This window comes from Hyperoodon ampullatus, assembly GCF_949752795.1.
Source record: "Hyperoodon ampullatus genome assembly, chromosome: 2".
Classification (NCBI taxonomy): domain Eukaryota; kingdom Metazoa; phylum Chordata; class Mammalia; order Artiodactyla; family Ziphiidae; genus Hyperoodon; species Hyperoodon ampullatus.
The window spans coordinates 192,761,032-192,778,488 of NC_136915.1; the positions used below are offsets into that span (position 1 = coordinate 192,761,032).

Consider the following 17,457-nt stretch of genomic DNA (forward strand, 5'->3'; position numbering starts at 1 on the left):
AAATTCCCACCTTTAGATTAGACTCTTATGATCTAATAGAGGAAACTGCAAAAAATTCATAAATTTTAAGGATGTACATATTTTCCTAAGGATGATAAAAGTGGATGACTGAAATCTGTGGTTCACAAATTAAATAGCTATAAGATGCTAGTGAATGGATAGCTTGTGAGGAATATCTTGGAAGGCACTGAGATATATGGCCAGAGAAGGAATTTCTGAGGAAACAAAGAGTAAACAAATGAAAAATGTATCTCAACTTTTGGAAATGTTTATTTTCTTTGAGAAATATGGCTTTTATCTTTCACATATATTATTTTTCTAACTTTAGACAAATTTGTGACCACTTGAATTCTTTTGTTTATAATCCTTTTCTAACACATTACATCGAACAGATATATATATATATATATATATATATATATATATATATATATATATATGTAGCCAGATGTATTTGAGGTTATGGTAAGAGTCAGTAATAAAATGATTGAGTGATCTAGTCATTGTATTTAAGTGACTTCTAGAGTTGAAATTAGATAGGAAAACAAAATTTATGTGATGTGCCATTTCCGTTCTATATAATTGAACCTACACCATTTATGTTAGTTTAAACTGAGAAACTGCACTAAGTCTGCCACCTAGTGAAAATCTAGAACTAAATAATACTTAAATAATGAAATATTTTATTGTAGTGCCCTTCATATCTATAAAATATTACTTGTATTCAATTATAATACTTCATATTTGCAAATTTGGTTGTCTAATAGATTTAATTATATATCTTTAAAATACTAATACTGTACATCTATTTCTGAGCCTTAATATGACCTAAATACATTTTGAATATATAACATTTTAGAAATAAATGACCTCATAAGTCTCTTTTCCCTAGGTACTAGGATCATCATAAAGCAATATAGTAATTGAAAATAATGTAGTTTGTTCTACTTTAAATTGTTCTACAATTACTTCTGTGGTTAATTCTCTAGTTTACATTTTAAATGACTTGTTTAATACTTTCCTTGTACATTGGAGCAAAACTTGCTATCCCAAAATGTCTTTGGCAGTTAAAATGGCTGTTTTTTATTCAAGACACATTTTGATGGGCCAATTTACTCGGTGATGTAAGTATAATTGTGTAAAATATCTATAGAATTGTCACCTGCTTGAATTAATTCATTTCATAAATCATTTTGACATGCCCAGGTATGTTAACCAACACAAAGATGAAAACCATACCATATACTTCATTTCAGAGACTGGGAGAACTCTGAGACTAGCTGCCTGTATATATTAAAGCAAAACAAACAAACATCAGAACATACAAATCTGAAAATTGTTTATAATATTTTAATAAAAATATTACTTAGTGAGCTATTGTGTTACACTATAAATTTTGATCTGTGGTGGCTGGGAATGATGTTTCTGAATAACAAAGGGTGTATATTATTATGAAAGGTATAGAAACACACTTAGATACATGAGACCCCAGTTTTAGACTATGATCGAATATTGGAACTAAAACTAACATGAACATATTTTTTCACAAATATTTTTAAAACACTTTAGATCTGAGTCTGGGGTAGTAGTAATAAATGACAGTATAATAAATATCAGATATCTCCTGCATTTAAAATTTTAATCCATGTAAACCAAACAAAATATTAAAAATTTTGCACTGTATAAAAAATCACTCTTGCATTGATAGGTATTCGGTATCAATGTTTTGAATTACATCATTTCCCAAGTGCCTATGTGTGTTATTTCTCAGTAAGACTATGACTGTTTTGCCAAGCTACAGACGATATTCCTTTTTTATTTTTATTTTTAACTTGACATTTATGCTCTTATAGTCCTTGTAATTCAAAAGTCTCTAACTGGTCGGTTTTCACCCACTCTCACTTTTCCCCAAACCATTCTTCACACTGTAGCTAAAATAATATTTTAAACTTTCCTATCTTTCAATGATTTCCTGTTATTCTTAAAATAAAGGGCAACTTACTAAAGTGTTCTTCAAAGCCCTGTATAGTCTGGCTTCTGGTTTCCATCTCAGCCTCTGGCATACCTTCCTCTGGCTCTGCTCCAAGTCCTTGAATGTTTAGTACCTAGAGCCTTGGTATTTGCTGCCCCCATGTGGAATGCTCTGTTCATCTTTTAAGTCCACTTACTGCCTTTATCTTTTTAGTAAAAGACCAGTTCCTCAGGGAGAAGCATTCCTTCACCCACTGGACTAGATCACATATATCTTTCTATTTTCTTTCAGTAGTTGGTCAAATTTATAATCCTCTAGCTAAGTCCTTAAATGACTTAATACTTTCCTTGGATAGTAGAGCAAAACTTCCTACCCCAAAATGTCTTGGGCATTTGAAGTGGTTGCTTTTCATTCAAGGCACATTTTGATGTGCCTATTTAAATTTAATTTAGATACTAATACTCGTTCATAAAAATGCGGAAACTTTCAATATTTTCCAAATGTATCGAGCGCCTTGTTAGGTAAAACTTTAGCAAGAGAAACTTAAATTTGAAAGTGAAGACCTGCTTTTCTTTTAATTTGGAAATCAGACAGGGGATCTCTGTGCAAGGAAGATTCACTTGAGTGTTTCTCTTAGAAATGTAAGGAAAGGTGCTTAGACAGGTAGGAGAGAAAGTTTAACAGGACCTAACTTGACAAAGACCTTATCTGCTAATGTCTTCTGTGTTCTGAAATGCTCTCTGGGGGAGGTGGTGGGCCAGCTGCGAAGGATTCAGTCTCTTCTGAGCACAGTAGTGGAGCCATTCCCTTCCTCAGTGGGCCTGGAACCTCTGGGCTAGAGGTCATCCCAGAGGAAGTTTGCTGCTTTATGGGGCTACTAAGAACCCATAAAGGAAAACTCACCTTGTGAGAAAGAACACATCTGGGTAAGGACCCACTTAGGTCCTTCTGGAAAGACAGCTCATGCTGGCACAAAGCATGGCTGGAGGTTCCTCTTAGTCCAGCCATCCTAGCACACACTTCAGAGTGCTCACTAAATGAGTGTTAAAACTCTGGACACCATGCTCTAGGCTTTGGATGTTAAACATGAATCACTTCCTGGCTAGGTTCTCTGGGGCCAAACCAGCAAATAGGTAATTGCCACACAATGTGGATGAAGACACATTAAACTGTGTTGTCCAGCTTTCAATCACAAAACTATGTCACAGATGCCATTGCAGACGGAAAGGAATTCTCCCCATGCCCCCAAGGCTCCCCTAACTCCTCCTTCCCTTTCCACCTCCCACGCACATAAACACTGCCAGTGAATTAAGGAGCTTCTCCCGTTTGCCTTTGGTCTTTTGGGACTAACTTTGAAGGTCCTTGGACAATCCGGGGAGAAGAGAGCCCTGTTGAGTAAAGCTGTGAGTCCTAGTAAGCTGGGCAGGTAGGGGCTCAAGCGATCACTCTGAGCTTCTGAATAACAAATGTAACCTTATTCCAGACTGGTCATGCCAGTTACATCAGTAGGTTGTGAACTAGAGAACTCTTACTTTCAGTTCATACTTGAATTCCATCTCATTCTTGTCTCCTGGGCTCTAATATAAGCACAGATTGAAGACTTTTCTAACATATTCCTTCACAGTTTTAGAAGAAAAAATGTAAAAGTCAAAAAAACCCCACATCCAAACAGAATGTCAAAATAATCAAGTTAAAATGGCATGGCCCAAACAGCTAAACAGTCAGAAATGCTAGAATAAAATGTAGCATCACCCCATATAAAGTAACAGTATACAGTACTCTTTATTTTCCTAGTACCATCTTCTTAATCTCATTGAAATTCAGTTTCCCTCATCTCTAAAATGCATGTGGAGAATAATTAACCCTTCTTACAGTGTCAGTGTGAGGACAGGAAATCAGGTATGTAAAGAATCTGTCACAGCAATTGGAAAAATCTACCCTAACTTGCGTTAGAACCTCCTCCTGTTCCAGAAGGAGTAATACACCCTCTAAAGTTACTGTAATGGGCAGTTCATTTAGAATATAGCTAACTAGTCATTGAGCTATGTAAATAGTACATTTAAAGGTAGCATAGCACATGTTGAAAATATGTAACAAAGTAACAGTATACAGTACTCTTTATTTGCCTAGTACCATCCAGATACTATGGAGATCACAAGATTTGATTGTCTCCTAGAAATAAATAAGCCAAAGAAAATATTGCATCTAAATTCTTGCCCTAATTTTCTAACTAATACAGTAACCATGATGTCTGCTTACACATTTTCATGACCACGATATTTTAGAAACTTCAACTTGAGGACACTGCCAATTATTATCTGCCTATTATGTGCCTGGTGCTGCTGAGTGCTTTTCAGAAATCATCTCACTTAGTCCTTTCAACAACCTTGCTGGGCAGGATGATGCCATAGTGTGGGCATATTCAGGCTGCCCAGATTAAAATGAACTTGATGTTAGACTTTGGGACTCTTCTGATTTAAATCCTAAGCTCCATCAATACCAGCTTCATGACTCTTAAGATAGTTCTCACTTTACGTTAAAATGCTTCAGCACAAACAGTGTGATAGGTTCAAGGTTTGGTTTAAGAGAAACTCCAGGTGCAGCTAAGCATTCTATTTCACCACCCAGGGTGGCACAGTTAGTTTTTGTAATCAGAGTACACATCCCAGAATTGACATGGCTTCTGTTAGAAATACTTCTATCAACACCTCAGCCTTACCAGTTAACCAGTAAGAAACTGGCTCTCGTTTGAGGAAATGAATGATGGTCATAAAGATGCAAGGACTGGCTGAGATCTTTTAGACATACTATTGTTGAAATAATTTCTAGGCCCAAGATGGAGTGGCTCCTTCCCTGGCTGCCATGTCAGCAAATCAAAACCTAAACGTTCCTGTTCCTGTAAATGTCCCACTTGACCAGAAATAGATTATAGTCAGTCAGCCAACCCCCAAATGCCAAGCCAACTCTGGGCTCTGTACTTATATCCTTGTTCCTTATTCATTTTCTCTTTTTTCTCTTCCTTGTTTCTTATTCTTTAAGCTATAAAAACTTCCTGCCTCTCACCCCAGTTTGGAGTTCTCTGGACCCTTGGGAATGGAGACTGTCCACTTCACGACGTGTTAAAATTTGTTTGTATTACCTAAATTGTGTTCTTTAAACATGTTTAACACTATTTACTCTTGCATACTCGATGTGTAAGAATCTAGTTCCCTTGGAGATGGGGCCCTAGGCTTTTATCCTAAATAAATAGTCTGCTATCCACCCACTGTGACTGGACTTCTGGGTGCCTGATGCTTACTAATAAGAGTAACTGGATCCTCTCTCTGGAGTGCTGTCATCTGCCTCTAGGAAATTTCATGCAAGCTTGTGGGTAGAAAATCTGAAAGGACAGAAAACTGGGAGTAGGAGGAAGACAGAAAAGGGAAACAGAGTTGAGATCTGTGTTAGCCCATAGTAGATAATCAGTAATTGGCTGTTTAGGGTTTCAGCACAGGACTGTTTGTCATGACTGATCTTGGAGTTTAATCTGGGTAAAGAGGGAAGATAGCCCTCAGGTGACTAAGAACAGTAGAATCAGTGGACATTAGATTCCAGCAGAAAAGGACTGTTCGGAGTGGGGGATATGGGAAGCAATGAGGTAGAAAATAAGTAGTAGTGCTCAGGGAGTTGAATGAAATTCAGAATATGGGGGGGGGGGATTTTTGGTACTCTAATGACCATGAGAATACGTGGCTAAGGTGAGACATCGAAAGGACCATCTGGGTAGGATTTTTGAAAACATCAAGAATTATAGTAGAAGCAGGGTTGGTAAGAGTCACAGTGAATGAAGAAATGAAACCTTCAAGGAATGTGGCAGAGTGACCTCAAGGGTGATATCTGACTGACTGCACCGATAAAATGAAACTACCAAGTCTGTACGATTTGGGTCATTTATCTACATAAATGGTATTCCATATACCATAGGGACCCACTTGTATCTGACTCTTTTATTATGTAAGACTAGCCTAGTTTAGTATGCCTAGATTAACAGCTGATGAATTACTCCATAAAAAAGTTTCATAGATTTTTTAAAGTTTATTTTAAATATTACCGTATTTTTTAAAATTGGAGTATAGTTGATTCACAATGTTGTGTTAGTTTCAGGTGTACAGCACAGTGATTCAGTTACACATATCTATCTATCTATCTATCTATCTATATCTATATCTATATATATATATTCTTTTTCAGACTCTTTTCCCTTATAGGTTATTACAAAATATTGAGTAGAGTTCCCTGTGCTATACAGTAAGTCCTTGTTGGTTATCCATTTTATATATAGTCATGTGTATATGTTAATCCCAATCTCATAGTTTATCCCTCCCCTCCTTTTCCCCTTTGGTAACCATAAGTTTGTTTTCTATGTCTGTGGGTCTATCATAATTTATTTTTTCCTGAAAAATATTGTTATGTACTTAGAAAAATGATAATGCCTTTACGGGCACAGGAAAAGAGAGATCAAAATTTGGCTATTTCATAGTTCTTTTTTTTTTTTTTTTTTTTTTTGCAGTACACGGGCCTCTCACTCTTGTGGCCTCTCCCGTTGCGGAGCACAGGCTCTGGACGCGCAGGCTCCACGGCCATGGCTCACGGACCCAGCCGCTCCACGGCATGTGGGATCTTCCCAGACCGGGGCATGAACCCGTGTCCCCTGCATCGGCAGGCGGACTCAACCACTGCGCCACCAGGGAAGCTCATATTTCATAGGTCTTTTCCAATTTCTGCTTGAAACTATTCAGTGTAGTTGTTTTTATGAGCCATAAAAATTGCATAATTTCTAAAATGTTCTGCTGAAGATAGGTAACCTTAATAGTGAAAAGATCCAAAATCATTCATTCACTCATACAGTCATTCTTTCAGTATGTGATGCCTCCTCCACCAGGTACTCAGGGAAGGCAGCCTTCCCACCATCAGAAACCACGTGTGTGGCTACCCTTAGTTATTCTGGTCAGCTAGTTTATTGAAAAAGATTAATTAGAGCCTTTGCACCTCTCAGCAAGATTGGGGTTTATTATTCTCTTGAAATAAAAATAATTCATTCAGAGAATATGTCAAAGCAATAGAACTGTTACCATAAGAGAAATAAACTCAGAATAAGCTGAAAATTAAAATGGCATGTTTAATCAAAAAGACCAGGATCCTCTCCTGTTAAAACTATAATTAGATTTTTCCAAGCATGGAATCAAAAAGTATGATTTTACTTTATTCATTGGCTATAAATCTCATCCATCTGAATTCATTTTCTACCCTGTGGTTCCCTTTCTCATTTTCTAGAGAAAAATGAATGCTTATATATATGTCATATTTTCAACATGTGCTATGCTACCTTTAAATGTACTATTTACATAGCTCAATGACTAGTTAGCTATATTCTAAATGAACTGCCCATTACAGTAACTTTAGAGGGTGTATTACTCCTTCTGGAACAGGAGGAGGTTCTAATGCAAGTTAGGGTAGATTTTTCCCATTGCTGTGACAGATTCTTTACATACCTGATTTCCTGTCCTCACACTGACACTGTAAGAAGGGTTAATTATTCTCCACATGCATTTTAGAGATGAGGGAAACTGAATTTCAATGAGGTTAAGAAACATACTCAAAGTCACAGTAATCTTCTGCGGGAACCTCTGGGATAGAGATCATGTCAGATGAAGTTTGTTGCTATATTGTTCCAAGGTCTGTAGCTTTTCCACTCTGCCCCACGTAAGTGATAAGTCTATGGCTAATAATTATAGTAGCTAACATTTATTGAGAAATTGAAAACGACCCGACAGGTACTAAGGCATTATATGTTTTAAAATCTCCAACAACTTTGTGATTAAGACATCAAGGGTTAGAGAAGGAAAGTAATTTGCCTAAAATCATATAATAAATAGTCAACTTAAGTGAGACACACATCTTGGCCCTCTCTCCTGAATTCTGACCTCACACTATAAACAGATAATTATCCTCAATATATGATTTGCTACAATACAAAGGTATGAAGTGAGGGGAGATAAAGATAAGAGTTCAGATTGCTTTATTTACTTTCGTCATTTGGTAGCTCAGATATTTCCTTTAGACTTCTGAAAAATTCATAAAACTGAAATAATGATCTTTTAGTTATTTAAATTTTAAGATGATTTTAGCAAGAATCATTCCAAGTGACACCGATGTCTTGATTTATTGGCAGTTTTGACTCTGCTCACAACATGAACTTTTCTCTTGTCAGTATTGCTCATTCTTATGCAAAGATGACCCTAATGGGAATTCCTATCCGCATGGGTTTAATTATTGAAAGACAGGAATTGTCTTTCGTGAGGAAGTGAGGATAACATTGTGACTTGGCTCCTAACATGGGTATATTAACCTTGCAATCTTTTCTTCCTGGTTACTCAGTATGTAAATGCATACCTTTGGCTACTGCTGGGCATAAAACCAAAATTAAACATGCATGGTTTGGCAAAAATCATGAATGTTACTGCACACAGTTTTTTAGAATTTCTTAAACTATATGAAAAAACAAATGCATTATTCTTTTTATTTTTAAAAGAACTGCTGACCTGGTGTTAAAAATTAAACTTCACACAGCACCAGCCATACATTAGGTCCTAAGTAAGTATTTGTTTTATGATGAAATGAATAAACATAACTGCAGTATAAATGTCTCATGTTCATTCTTTATACACAGAGTCACAGAGTCATATATTTCACAGATGTTTAAGGGCTGGGTTATCCAGACATTTACCTGAAAAGGGTCTGCACGTTTACAATCGTTTTGGCATCTGCCATGTAGTCTTCCTCTGCACTCATGGTGCTTTCTTTGTCCACAACCACCATGTTGGCAGCGAAAGTCACTCCACACCTGAGTAAATCATCTAGACTTTGATAAAAACCAACAGAGAAAAATGAACTTTCAATAAATCTCAGTACAGGATGGTGCTAAAACTTGCTTACACCCCTGCGCTTATAGGCGTATAGGTTGCCCTTATACGTGGTTTTCACAGAGTGGACACTGGTAGATGTTATGGGAGATAATATAAGACAATAATCTCTACTGATATGAAGTAAATTGTATTTGGGGTTTCTTTATGTTTCATTAGATCTCAACCATTTCAAAGCACATGCATTAAGGATCTTTATTTAATAATACTTATTAATTTTATAAATAAAACATGGAAACACCCATTTTACAATCAAATAGAATTAGAACATGTTAGAACTTTGTTTTTACAATTAGCACATTATTTCAAAGACACGCATTCACATTTTTTATCCCTGAGGCACTTCTGGTAAGAATAGAAATGAACACATATTAATTTAGATGGTCAAGCCTAATAAGGAAATATATTTATTAAAAATACTTATTTTTAAATGTCTATTATTTATTTGTGTAAAGCTATGTGTTATAGATTGGTCCTACACAGGTAAGAGCACGTAAAATATATAAATATCGGTTGCATTCAAGCCTACCTTTTAGCCACTTTTGAGCAAGTGATTGAATGAACTAATTTTGTTGGTTGCAGGAAATAATTGCTAAACTAGGACACAAGTTCCTATGAGTTACCACAGAGTCAGTCTTCTCCCCATCACTGATAAAAATTTTACCTAGCACTGAATTTAAAAACAATGTTACCATAAAAGCTGAATTAAGAAAACCATTATCTCATTGCCTTTGCTTCATACAAACTACAAAAATAGGACTGAACTAGATAAGGGAGATTGTATCAAAACTTGAAGGAGTGCAAGAGTGTTCTAGGTTCAGAACTGATTGAAGATAGATAAGAAGAATTGGGCTAATTGATTTCTACATCTTTTGATTTAAAATGAGAAGTGTAAATCTTAAAGAACAGTAGCTCTTTTTAGCTTCTTAAATGGAAGGGTCAGCTCCCCAAGGATCTTCTCCAAGTGCATGATTACTTGAATTAGTCATCTCACTAATTCACTAGAGGGAATTTTCCTTTTATGGGAAGGCAAGAGGCAGGATTTCTTACTCTTTTATATGGTAAGAGAGTACTACCAAAGCTTTGAGTCCAAGATCCCCAGGAGTAGTCCAGAAAAAAATAGTTCACTTGAATCAGGCACAGTGTTCTGTGGCAGGGATTTTATGGCTAAAACTGTGGAAACAGAATGTTATTCCAAATAAATTTCCTATGGTGAGAGGGGCCAGGACCATAACATCCAATCAGTATGACGACCAAGTTTAAATCCCTAGGAACACTTTACTAGGGTGTTCCTTTTATCTAGGAAATTCATAATTGTTCTTACATCTATTAAAATACATTTTTTAAAAAGAAAGAAGTAGGTGGAAAATGAATGTGATATGGTCCCTTAGGTACCATAAAAATGATGCCTAAATCTTATGTCTTCAACCGACCTTATTTTAGTGGTAATCCACTTTCTCATATTTCATTTCTTACAGTCTTTACTTCCCTGATTAAAAAAATTATAATTGTCTATATAGGAAAAGGGAAAGATAAAGTGGTAGAAGGTAAGCTTGACTGAAAAAAGATACACAAATAGAAGTGATAATAAAAATGAATATTTCATCAACAATAAATCAATGAAGTTGAGACTTAACAAAAAACTTAACTATGAGAGTTCCTGTACTAAATAGTCACTAACTACCTAAACCTGTATATATCAGTTAATTCCATACTCGAAGTATTGACCATTGTAGTTGACACATAACTTTGGCAAATGATTTTAGTAATTATTATTAAATATAAGTTTAAATCTAAAGAAATCTATAGAATCTATAGAAAATATATAAAATTGGAATGACATTTCTGAACCACATAGAAACTTTTTTGTTCTTCCTGTTTTCACTTTAAATTATTTATATTCATTTAATATTGTATTGCATTCTTTCTTTCCTTTTTTTATTTGGCTACCGATTTATTCTTATAATTCTGTGTCTATCATATGTCTCCCCACTATCTTATCTACAAAGCTACTGCCGATTTTTTCTTTAGCACTATTGTTTTACACAGTTTGGTCACCAGATGGCGGCCCAAGAAAAAAGTCAACATGGATGAAAAACAGTTACAGATAATCTAACTGACATTGCCCCTCTTTCTACCTTTCTCTGACTTCCTTTTCGAAGAGAACTAGAAGGTAAAGGAATGAATATAGGTGAATGTTTGTGAGTGTGTTCTAATTCATTCATAGTTTTCTTTGCTTATTTATGCTTACGGAAAATTTCAAACATAAGCAGAAGAGAATACTATATACTGAACCTCCTGTACAAATCACCAGCTTCAATAATTAGCAACTTGTAGCCAATCCTGTTTCATCTCTAATCCTAGGGGTTTGATCCTTTCCATTCTTCTTTTCCTCCCCGTAAATACTTTTATAGGCGGAGAATTCATTATATAGTTTACATCAAAAAAGACAGATGAGAGGTTTATTTTATATCTTTTAAATATAATGTTCTAATGAATTTTAATAGAATTCTCTCACAAAAAGAAACATTACTATTGATAAAATATGGATTGATTTCATTTTCATGGATTTAAATAATAGTTTTAGTATATCTACATTTTAGTTAGTTGGTTAGTATTATGCAACTGATAACATAAGTTATTTTAATGTAGAATGGAAGCTAAATATATGTTAATCTGTTTGGCCTTTAATGTGTCCACAGCCAATAAACACTGTCAAAGTTACAAAGCTTTGTTTTTTCAGCATCTACAAGATGAAATGTAAGCATGAAAGTTCTCAGTGGATAACTTTTAGCATTTTATTTGGAATGTTTTGGGCTGATTTTTTTTAGAATGGAAAATTAACACATTTTATAAGCACACTAGTTTTCTGATATTTTAGTTTTTGTATTTGTTATAATGTCATGTTAATGCATATAACAATTTGTATTTTAAAACTGAAGCATTGCACACATTTGACCTTTAATTAACAAATTTTGGGAAGACTCTAATATGTTACCAGAATAGACTGTCAAGGAAATGCTCCAATTAATAAATCTGATTTAAAATGAGCATTTCCAAATTATTTTGAAGGTATCCAGATGTTATGATAATGATACCGATGCATCACAATGTTGAAATTCTAGGTTTTCTCTACAAAGATGTTAACAGTAATAAAGTTACTGCTATAGATGACACAAAACTGGAATAGCTTTAGAAAGGGAACAAAACTGACATGCAACAAGATTTGTTTCAATTCAACAACAGACTACTGCTTAGGAAGTTTGAATGCAAGATGTATAACACGAGAACGTAAGCTCCACATGCAATGTACATCATATTTTCAACACTGAAATGGCAAATTACACTCATCATGCAACACAGGGGTGCAGCACATGACAAACCACAGGACACCACACTAGTTAGTGTGCCAAAGATTTTGTCACCTACTTGTCAATAGAGCCCACCATGTAGTAAACCATTGGAAACCAACAGATTGCATCCAGAAAATGCATATCTGGCCTAAGTAGCAGATGGGTTACAAAATGAAACACAATGTCACAACAGTGGCAGCACTTCTAGGGAAAGGAAGTAAGTTGACTTAGTTTTCATTTCCAAAACTAAACACTGTTGACAAGATTAATTTTAAGTGCCTTTTCTCTTAACATTAATTTTAAAATGTCATTTGAACTTGTTATGAATAATACAATGCACTCAACAATGATAAAAACAAGTTGCATTTCTGCTTTCTAAATCAGAAACATTATGGCATTATTCTAAAAAAACACTGAATTGATACTCTTAATTTATGACTAAAAAGTCTTGTCAATGAGTTTAAAATTATTCATGCTGACAAAGTCTTGTAAAATGATTTTATTTTGATGATATAAAGCATAAGGAACTAAATTAGCATGCCTATGAAGAGCAATTTTCTCTAAGGGATATACAGAATCACAACATGTCCCTTAATATATCAACATATCAATAAATAAATATAGTATATGTACCCATCTATATATATATATATATATATATATTATATAAAATTAAAATTAAAGTAATTCACCTTTTACATTACTGATTTCCTCAATATATATTGTTGAGCAAATCTGTATTGCAACTGAAACCTTTACTCTTTATGCATATTTAGGGAAATAATCATGAACCTGGAAGCTTCCTTAGAAATTACCTAATCTACTGTATTCATTATGTAATTCTTTGAATTTGTATTCATTTTGAATTATTAATTCTCTCATGCATCTATTAACTCAGTATATATGTATCCAAACAGTTTTATCTAACAGACATTTTAGTATATGCAGGTGTATGCAAAAAGAATATGTTGTTAACTTGTACTGTAAGAAATAGAGTTTTTGGAACACATAAGTAAAAGCACAAAATTACAACACGTTTTAATCTGAAAAAATAAGGAACAGGTTGCACTCAGGAGACAGAGTTCAGGATCATTTCACAGAGGAAATATTTAATTTGGATGTTGAAGAACAAGTAGGAGTTGGCTCAGTAAAGGAGAAGCAAAGGGAACCTCTAGGCAAAGGGAAGTACAGCCCCTGCAGTATCCCAGGTGCTTCTCCCTGAAGCCTGAAGAAGTCTTGTCCTCCCTGATTTATTTTCTTCCTGTTGATCATACTCATCTTTTTCCACTCTAAAGAAAAATAATGCTCAGTGCAGTGAAGCATAAAAAGAAAACTTCCAAAGACTATCCCTGTTGATTACATTCCTACCATCAATAAATTATTTCCTAACCATTTTAAGTGGCCCCATATTACTACATATCATAAATGTACCACAATTCATTTTAAAAATCCTCAATTATTTCATTTATGTTATTTTCACCTTTGTGCTATTAATTACTGGAGTTACAAGCTATTTCCAATATCCTGCTATTATAAATGTTACTCATCTGGACATTTTTGGATGACTCTTTTTCTAGCATTTGTTTTTATCATTTACCCCAAAACATTCATAAAACTTTTCACATTAGTGAATCACACGTTACAAATTTTTTAAAGCTCATGCTGTAGGTTGTTTTCAACAAACATAATCATATATAGTCCCACAGTGGTCTTGGCTAGTGCCTACCAGTTCTTCTCTTTCTGGGCACTGCTCTGCATCTTAAAATTAGAGGGGGTATCCTCACTGCTGACTCAAGACCCTCCATGTCTCTTACCCACCTCGTGATTATAGAAGAATACGTCAGGATACAAGGGACACAAGACAGGGACAGCACTGAGATTCTGTGGTGCTTTGAAAGATCCTTTTGACTGTGTCATTTTGGGGGTTATTATTTTGTTTTATCTCTCTTTGCTCCAACATAGTTCCAGTCAGATAAAGTGAGTAGCTCAATAACTTGTGTAGCAGAGTTGGGTCCATAATTCCTCATTATTAATTGCAGAGCTATACCCTATCTGGAATAACTTCCTCATTTATTTTTAAATTCAGATTATTTCAATTATTTACACTATCTTCGCTGACCATCTGTCCACTGTAACACATCTGTCTTCCAAAGTCTTGCAACAGTAGTTAATGTTATTGAATAATTCAACTTAATAAAGATACCAAAAATTTTCCATGTGATAAGAAGTACCGGGGTCACTAGTCCTTATGTTATGCCAACTCTTCTGGTAGAGCTAAAACGGAAGATTTGGCCATTGTATTTTTTTGTTTTGTCCAGTAGAAATCATTCAAAGTACATAGACATCAAAATTATTGCCTTATATATTCCTAAAACTCATGAATCATACTGACATGCAATTCTGCCACAAACATGTATTTACAATGCACAAACAATCTTTCAAATCCTTAGAAATTATCATCTGTATTGTGGTAGCAGGGTTCATCCTTACATGAATCCAGCTATGTTACAAGGCAAGGCAAGTCACCTGAAACCTGGTAAACATATAATCCTGATGGAGCATATCTAATGTAGGGAGTTTAGTATGCCATACCCTGCAGAATTTAACTTGTATAACAAACAGATCCATCCACTACTTTTACTGATAAAGGTGGTTTGAAAGGAAACCTGAAATATAAAGAATATATCAACTATACATTTTTATGGATTATGTTGGCTCATTTAAGTAAATCGGCAAAGGTTTTTATGGCACTAAACTGCTTAGTAAAAAAAAATGAGCACATCATTCATCAGAGTCCTAACTGTAATTCTATTAAGAAACATGACTATTTATGAGTCTAAATATCTTCATTATATTTAAAATATCTTCATTATTATATAAAAATTTTCATTATATGCAAATATGAATTAGCTAGCTATTGATAGGAAGTTAAAAGTTTTGAGAAATTGCATGGATTTGCAAGTTGAAGATCATTTTTTCCCATTTAACTAATAACTACAATGAACTGAATTTTTTTTATTTCAAATTCAAGAAAAGAATGCAGTGAGTTTATTTTGTTAGCATTTCATAATTCCACTTTTAAGAAGTTTATTTCTCCCTTAAAAATATACTAGTAGCTTAATTTCAACAACTTGAAATAAATTTCCCTTTTTTTGTTAATTGAGTTTTCACAGAAACTCTCCCATCAGTTTAAATAGTGACAATGTCCTTCTCTTGATTGGTAGAAGGGGGGAAACTGACATTTCTCACTGCTTTTTATGAGTCAGATATTGTACTAGTGCTTCATATACATTATTTTATATACTTGCAAAATAACTCAAGATAAATGTTCTACTCATTTTATAAATGAGAAAATTGAGGCTTACAGAAATTCTGTAATATGCAACAGGCCTATCAAGAGGGTAAACTTAGATCTTATTTCAGATCTGTATGAGTCTAAGGTCTGAATGTCTTTAATAAGGACCCTGGCATATCAGACAGTTTATCATTATTTTAGAAATAAGCTGAACTGGAGCTTACTTGTAACTATATGTGGAAAGAAGATTGACTTAGTAAAGGGATAGTTTAAACAAAATGTTATAAAAATTAAGAAGATAAGGCTGGATCTTGTACTTTAACCTTGTGTACCTTTGGGTAATATATTTCACAGTGTTTGACTCTCTTTCCCATGTCTCATATGAAATGGTATCATGAGATGACTAGACGATCTTTAAGGGTGAGATGGTAATCAAACTATTTAAAATCAGTGTGCCACAACAACAGGCCAAAGAGAACAGATGGCCAATCAGTCAGAAATGAGACCAGCTCTAATGAACCAGTATCAAGTGTAAGATGTTTTCCAATGTACCCGGGTTTTATGTAATTACCATATGAAATGGAGAAGGCCTTCTATTTGGAAACATTGTGAAGACTTATTTGGACATATTATGTATGTGAATATCATAAATTTAATTTACATTTTTAAATCCCATATTTGTGGCATCTGTTATTTTTTTCTGGTATATTGAATAAATTGGTCGTCAACTAAATTTCCTAAGTAGCCATGTATTGATATTATTTTCAGCAATGCTCATGTGCATTTAAAATAAAGTCAAACCCCACTAAGCTAATAATTGTAGAAGTGTGTACAATTATTAGTGTGCAAATTCTTATAACCCAGAAGTATTTTAAAGAAAACATCATATTTCTTTGTAGTACTACAGGATAGACTGAAAAATACTAGCCACAGCAGAGAAACAAGTATCTCATTGTTTAAAAAAAAAAGAAGAGGATTGCATAAAACTTGCTGGAACATTATTTACTGGTGTTTAGTGTTTGCTTCCTCATTCTCAATCAAAGGAACAGAGAACAACAAATAAAAATGTTAGATACCATTTTCGGGAAATGCACAGGAAGGTGATAAATTTTACAGCCCGAGCTTTCATCCCAACGCTTTGAAAAAAAGTCAAACCCCATTAAAGTAATTTAACAAACAACATCATGTGAATAGCTAGATTCCAAACTGTAAGTCCTTAGGAAAGCAAAGAAAAAAATTTAATGCAAAATATTCTAAAGTTAAAATATTCTTGTTTCTAAAAACAATTGACAAACTGTATTTTTGCATATATCAAAAACCTGTAAGTAAAGTAAGGTCACATAGTTGAAAGATCAATGAACTATGAATTGCAGAGAAGGTTCTAATTCTAGAATTGACCTTGGAACAAATCATTTAACTTCTTTGGCCTGCTTTTTCCTTTCTATGAAATAAGAGGCAGTGGTGTAAAAGTCACACAGACTGAATTCTTTAAATGTTATCATTGTAATTTGTAAGCTTTGAGATCTTAAGCTGCTTGGTACATCTTTCTGAGGATAAATCATCACTATATGAGATGGATATATTTTTTATGGAAATACAATGTGAAATAAAGGTTAGGTATCTACTATGATGATTGCCATGTAGTAAGTGCTCAACAATTATTACTATAATAAGCAGAGGATGGTGGTAAAGAATATTAATTTTATTAAATATTCACTACAGTATTATTCAGATAAAATATTCTCTGATAAAAGCTACATCTATATTTATATTGAAATACTGACCAGTTTGCCAGTAACTAAGAAAAACAGAGTCTTCAGATTTTTCTGTGATTCATCAGATTCAGGAATTAAGACTCTAGAAATAACCACTTGA

The 17,457-nt window shown here is 34.1% G+C and overlaps 1 protein-coding gene across 3 annotated transcripts in view; it reads right to left on the reverse strand.

Moving 5' to 3' along the window:
* Window positions 1-17,457, reverse strand: part of KCNT2 (potassium sodium-activated channel subfamily T member 2) — a gene marked incomplete at both ends in the record, with an annotated part of 353,426 nt that overhangs the window by 66,701 nt on the left and 269,268 nt on the right. For 2 of the 3 annotated variants that reach the window (XM_079727058.1, XM_079727057.1), the window contains one exon: window positions 8,739-8,873. In XM_079727058.1, coding sequence (XP_079583184.1) covers window positions 8,739-8,873 — 135 coding nt within the window. Of the gene's footprint in view, window positions 1-8,738; window positions 8,874-12,363; window positions 12,436-17,457 lie in introns of all 3 variants that reach the window. The other variant, XM_079727056.1, reaches the window with a different exon arrangement.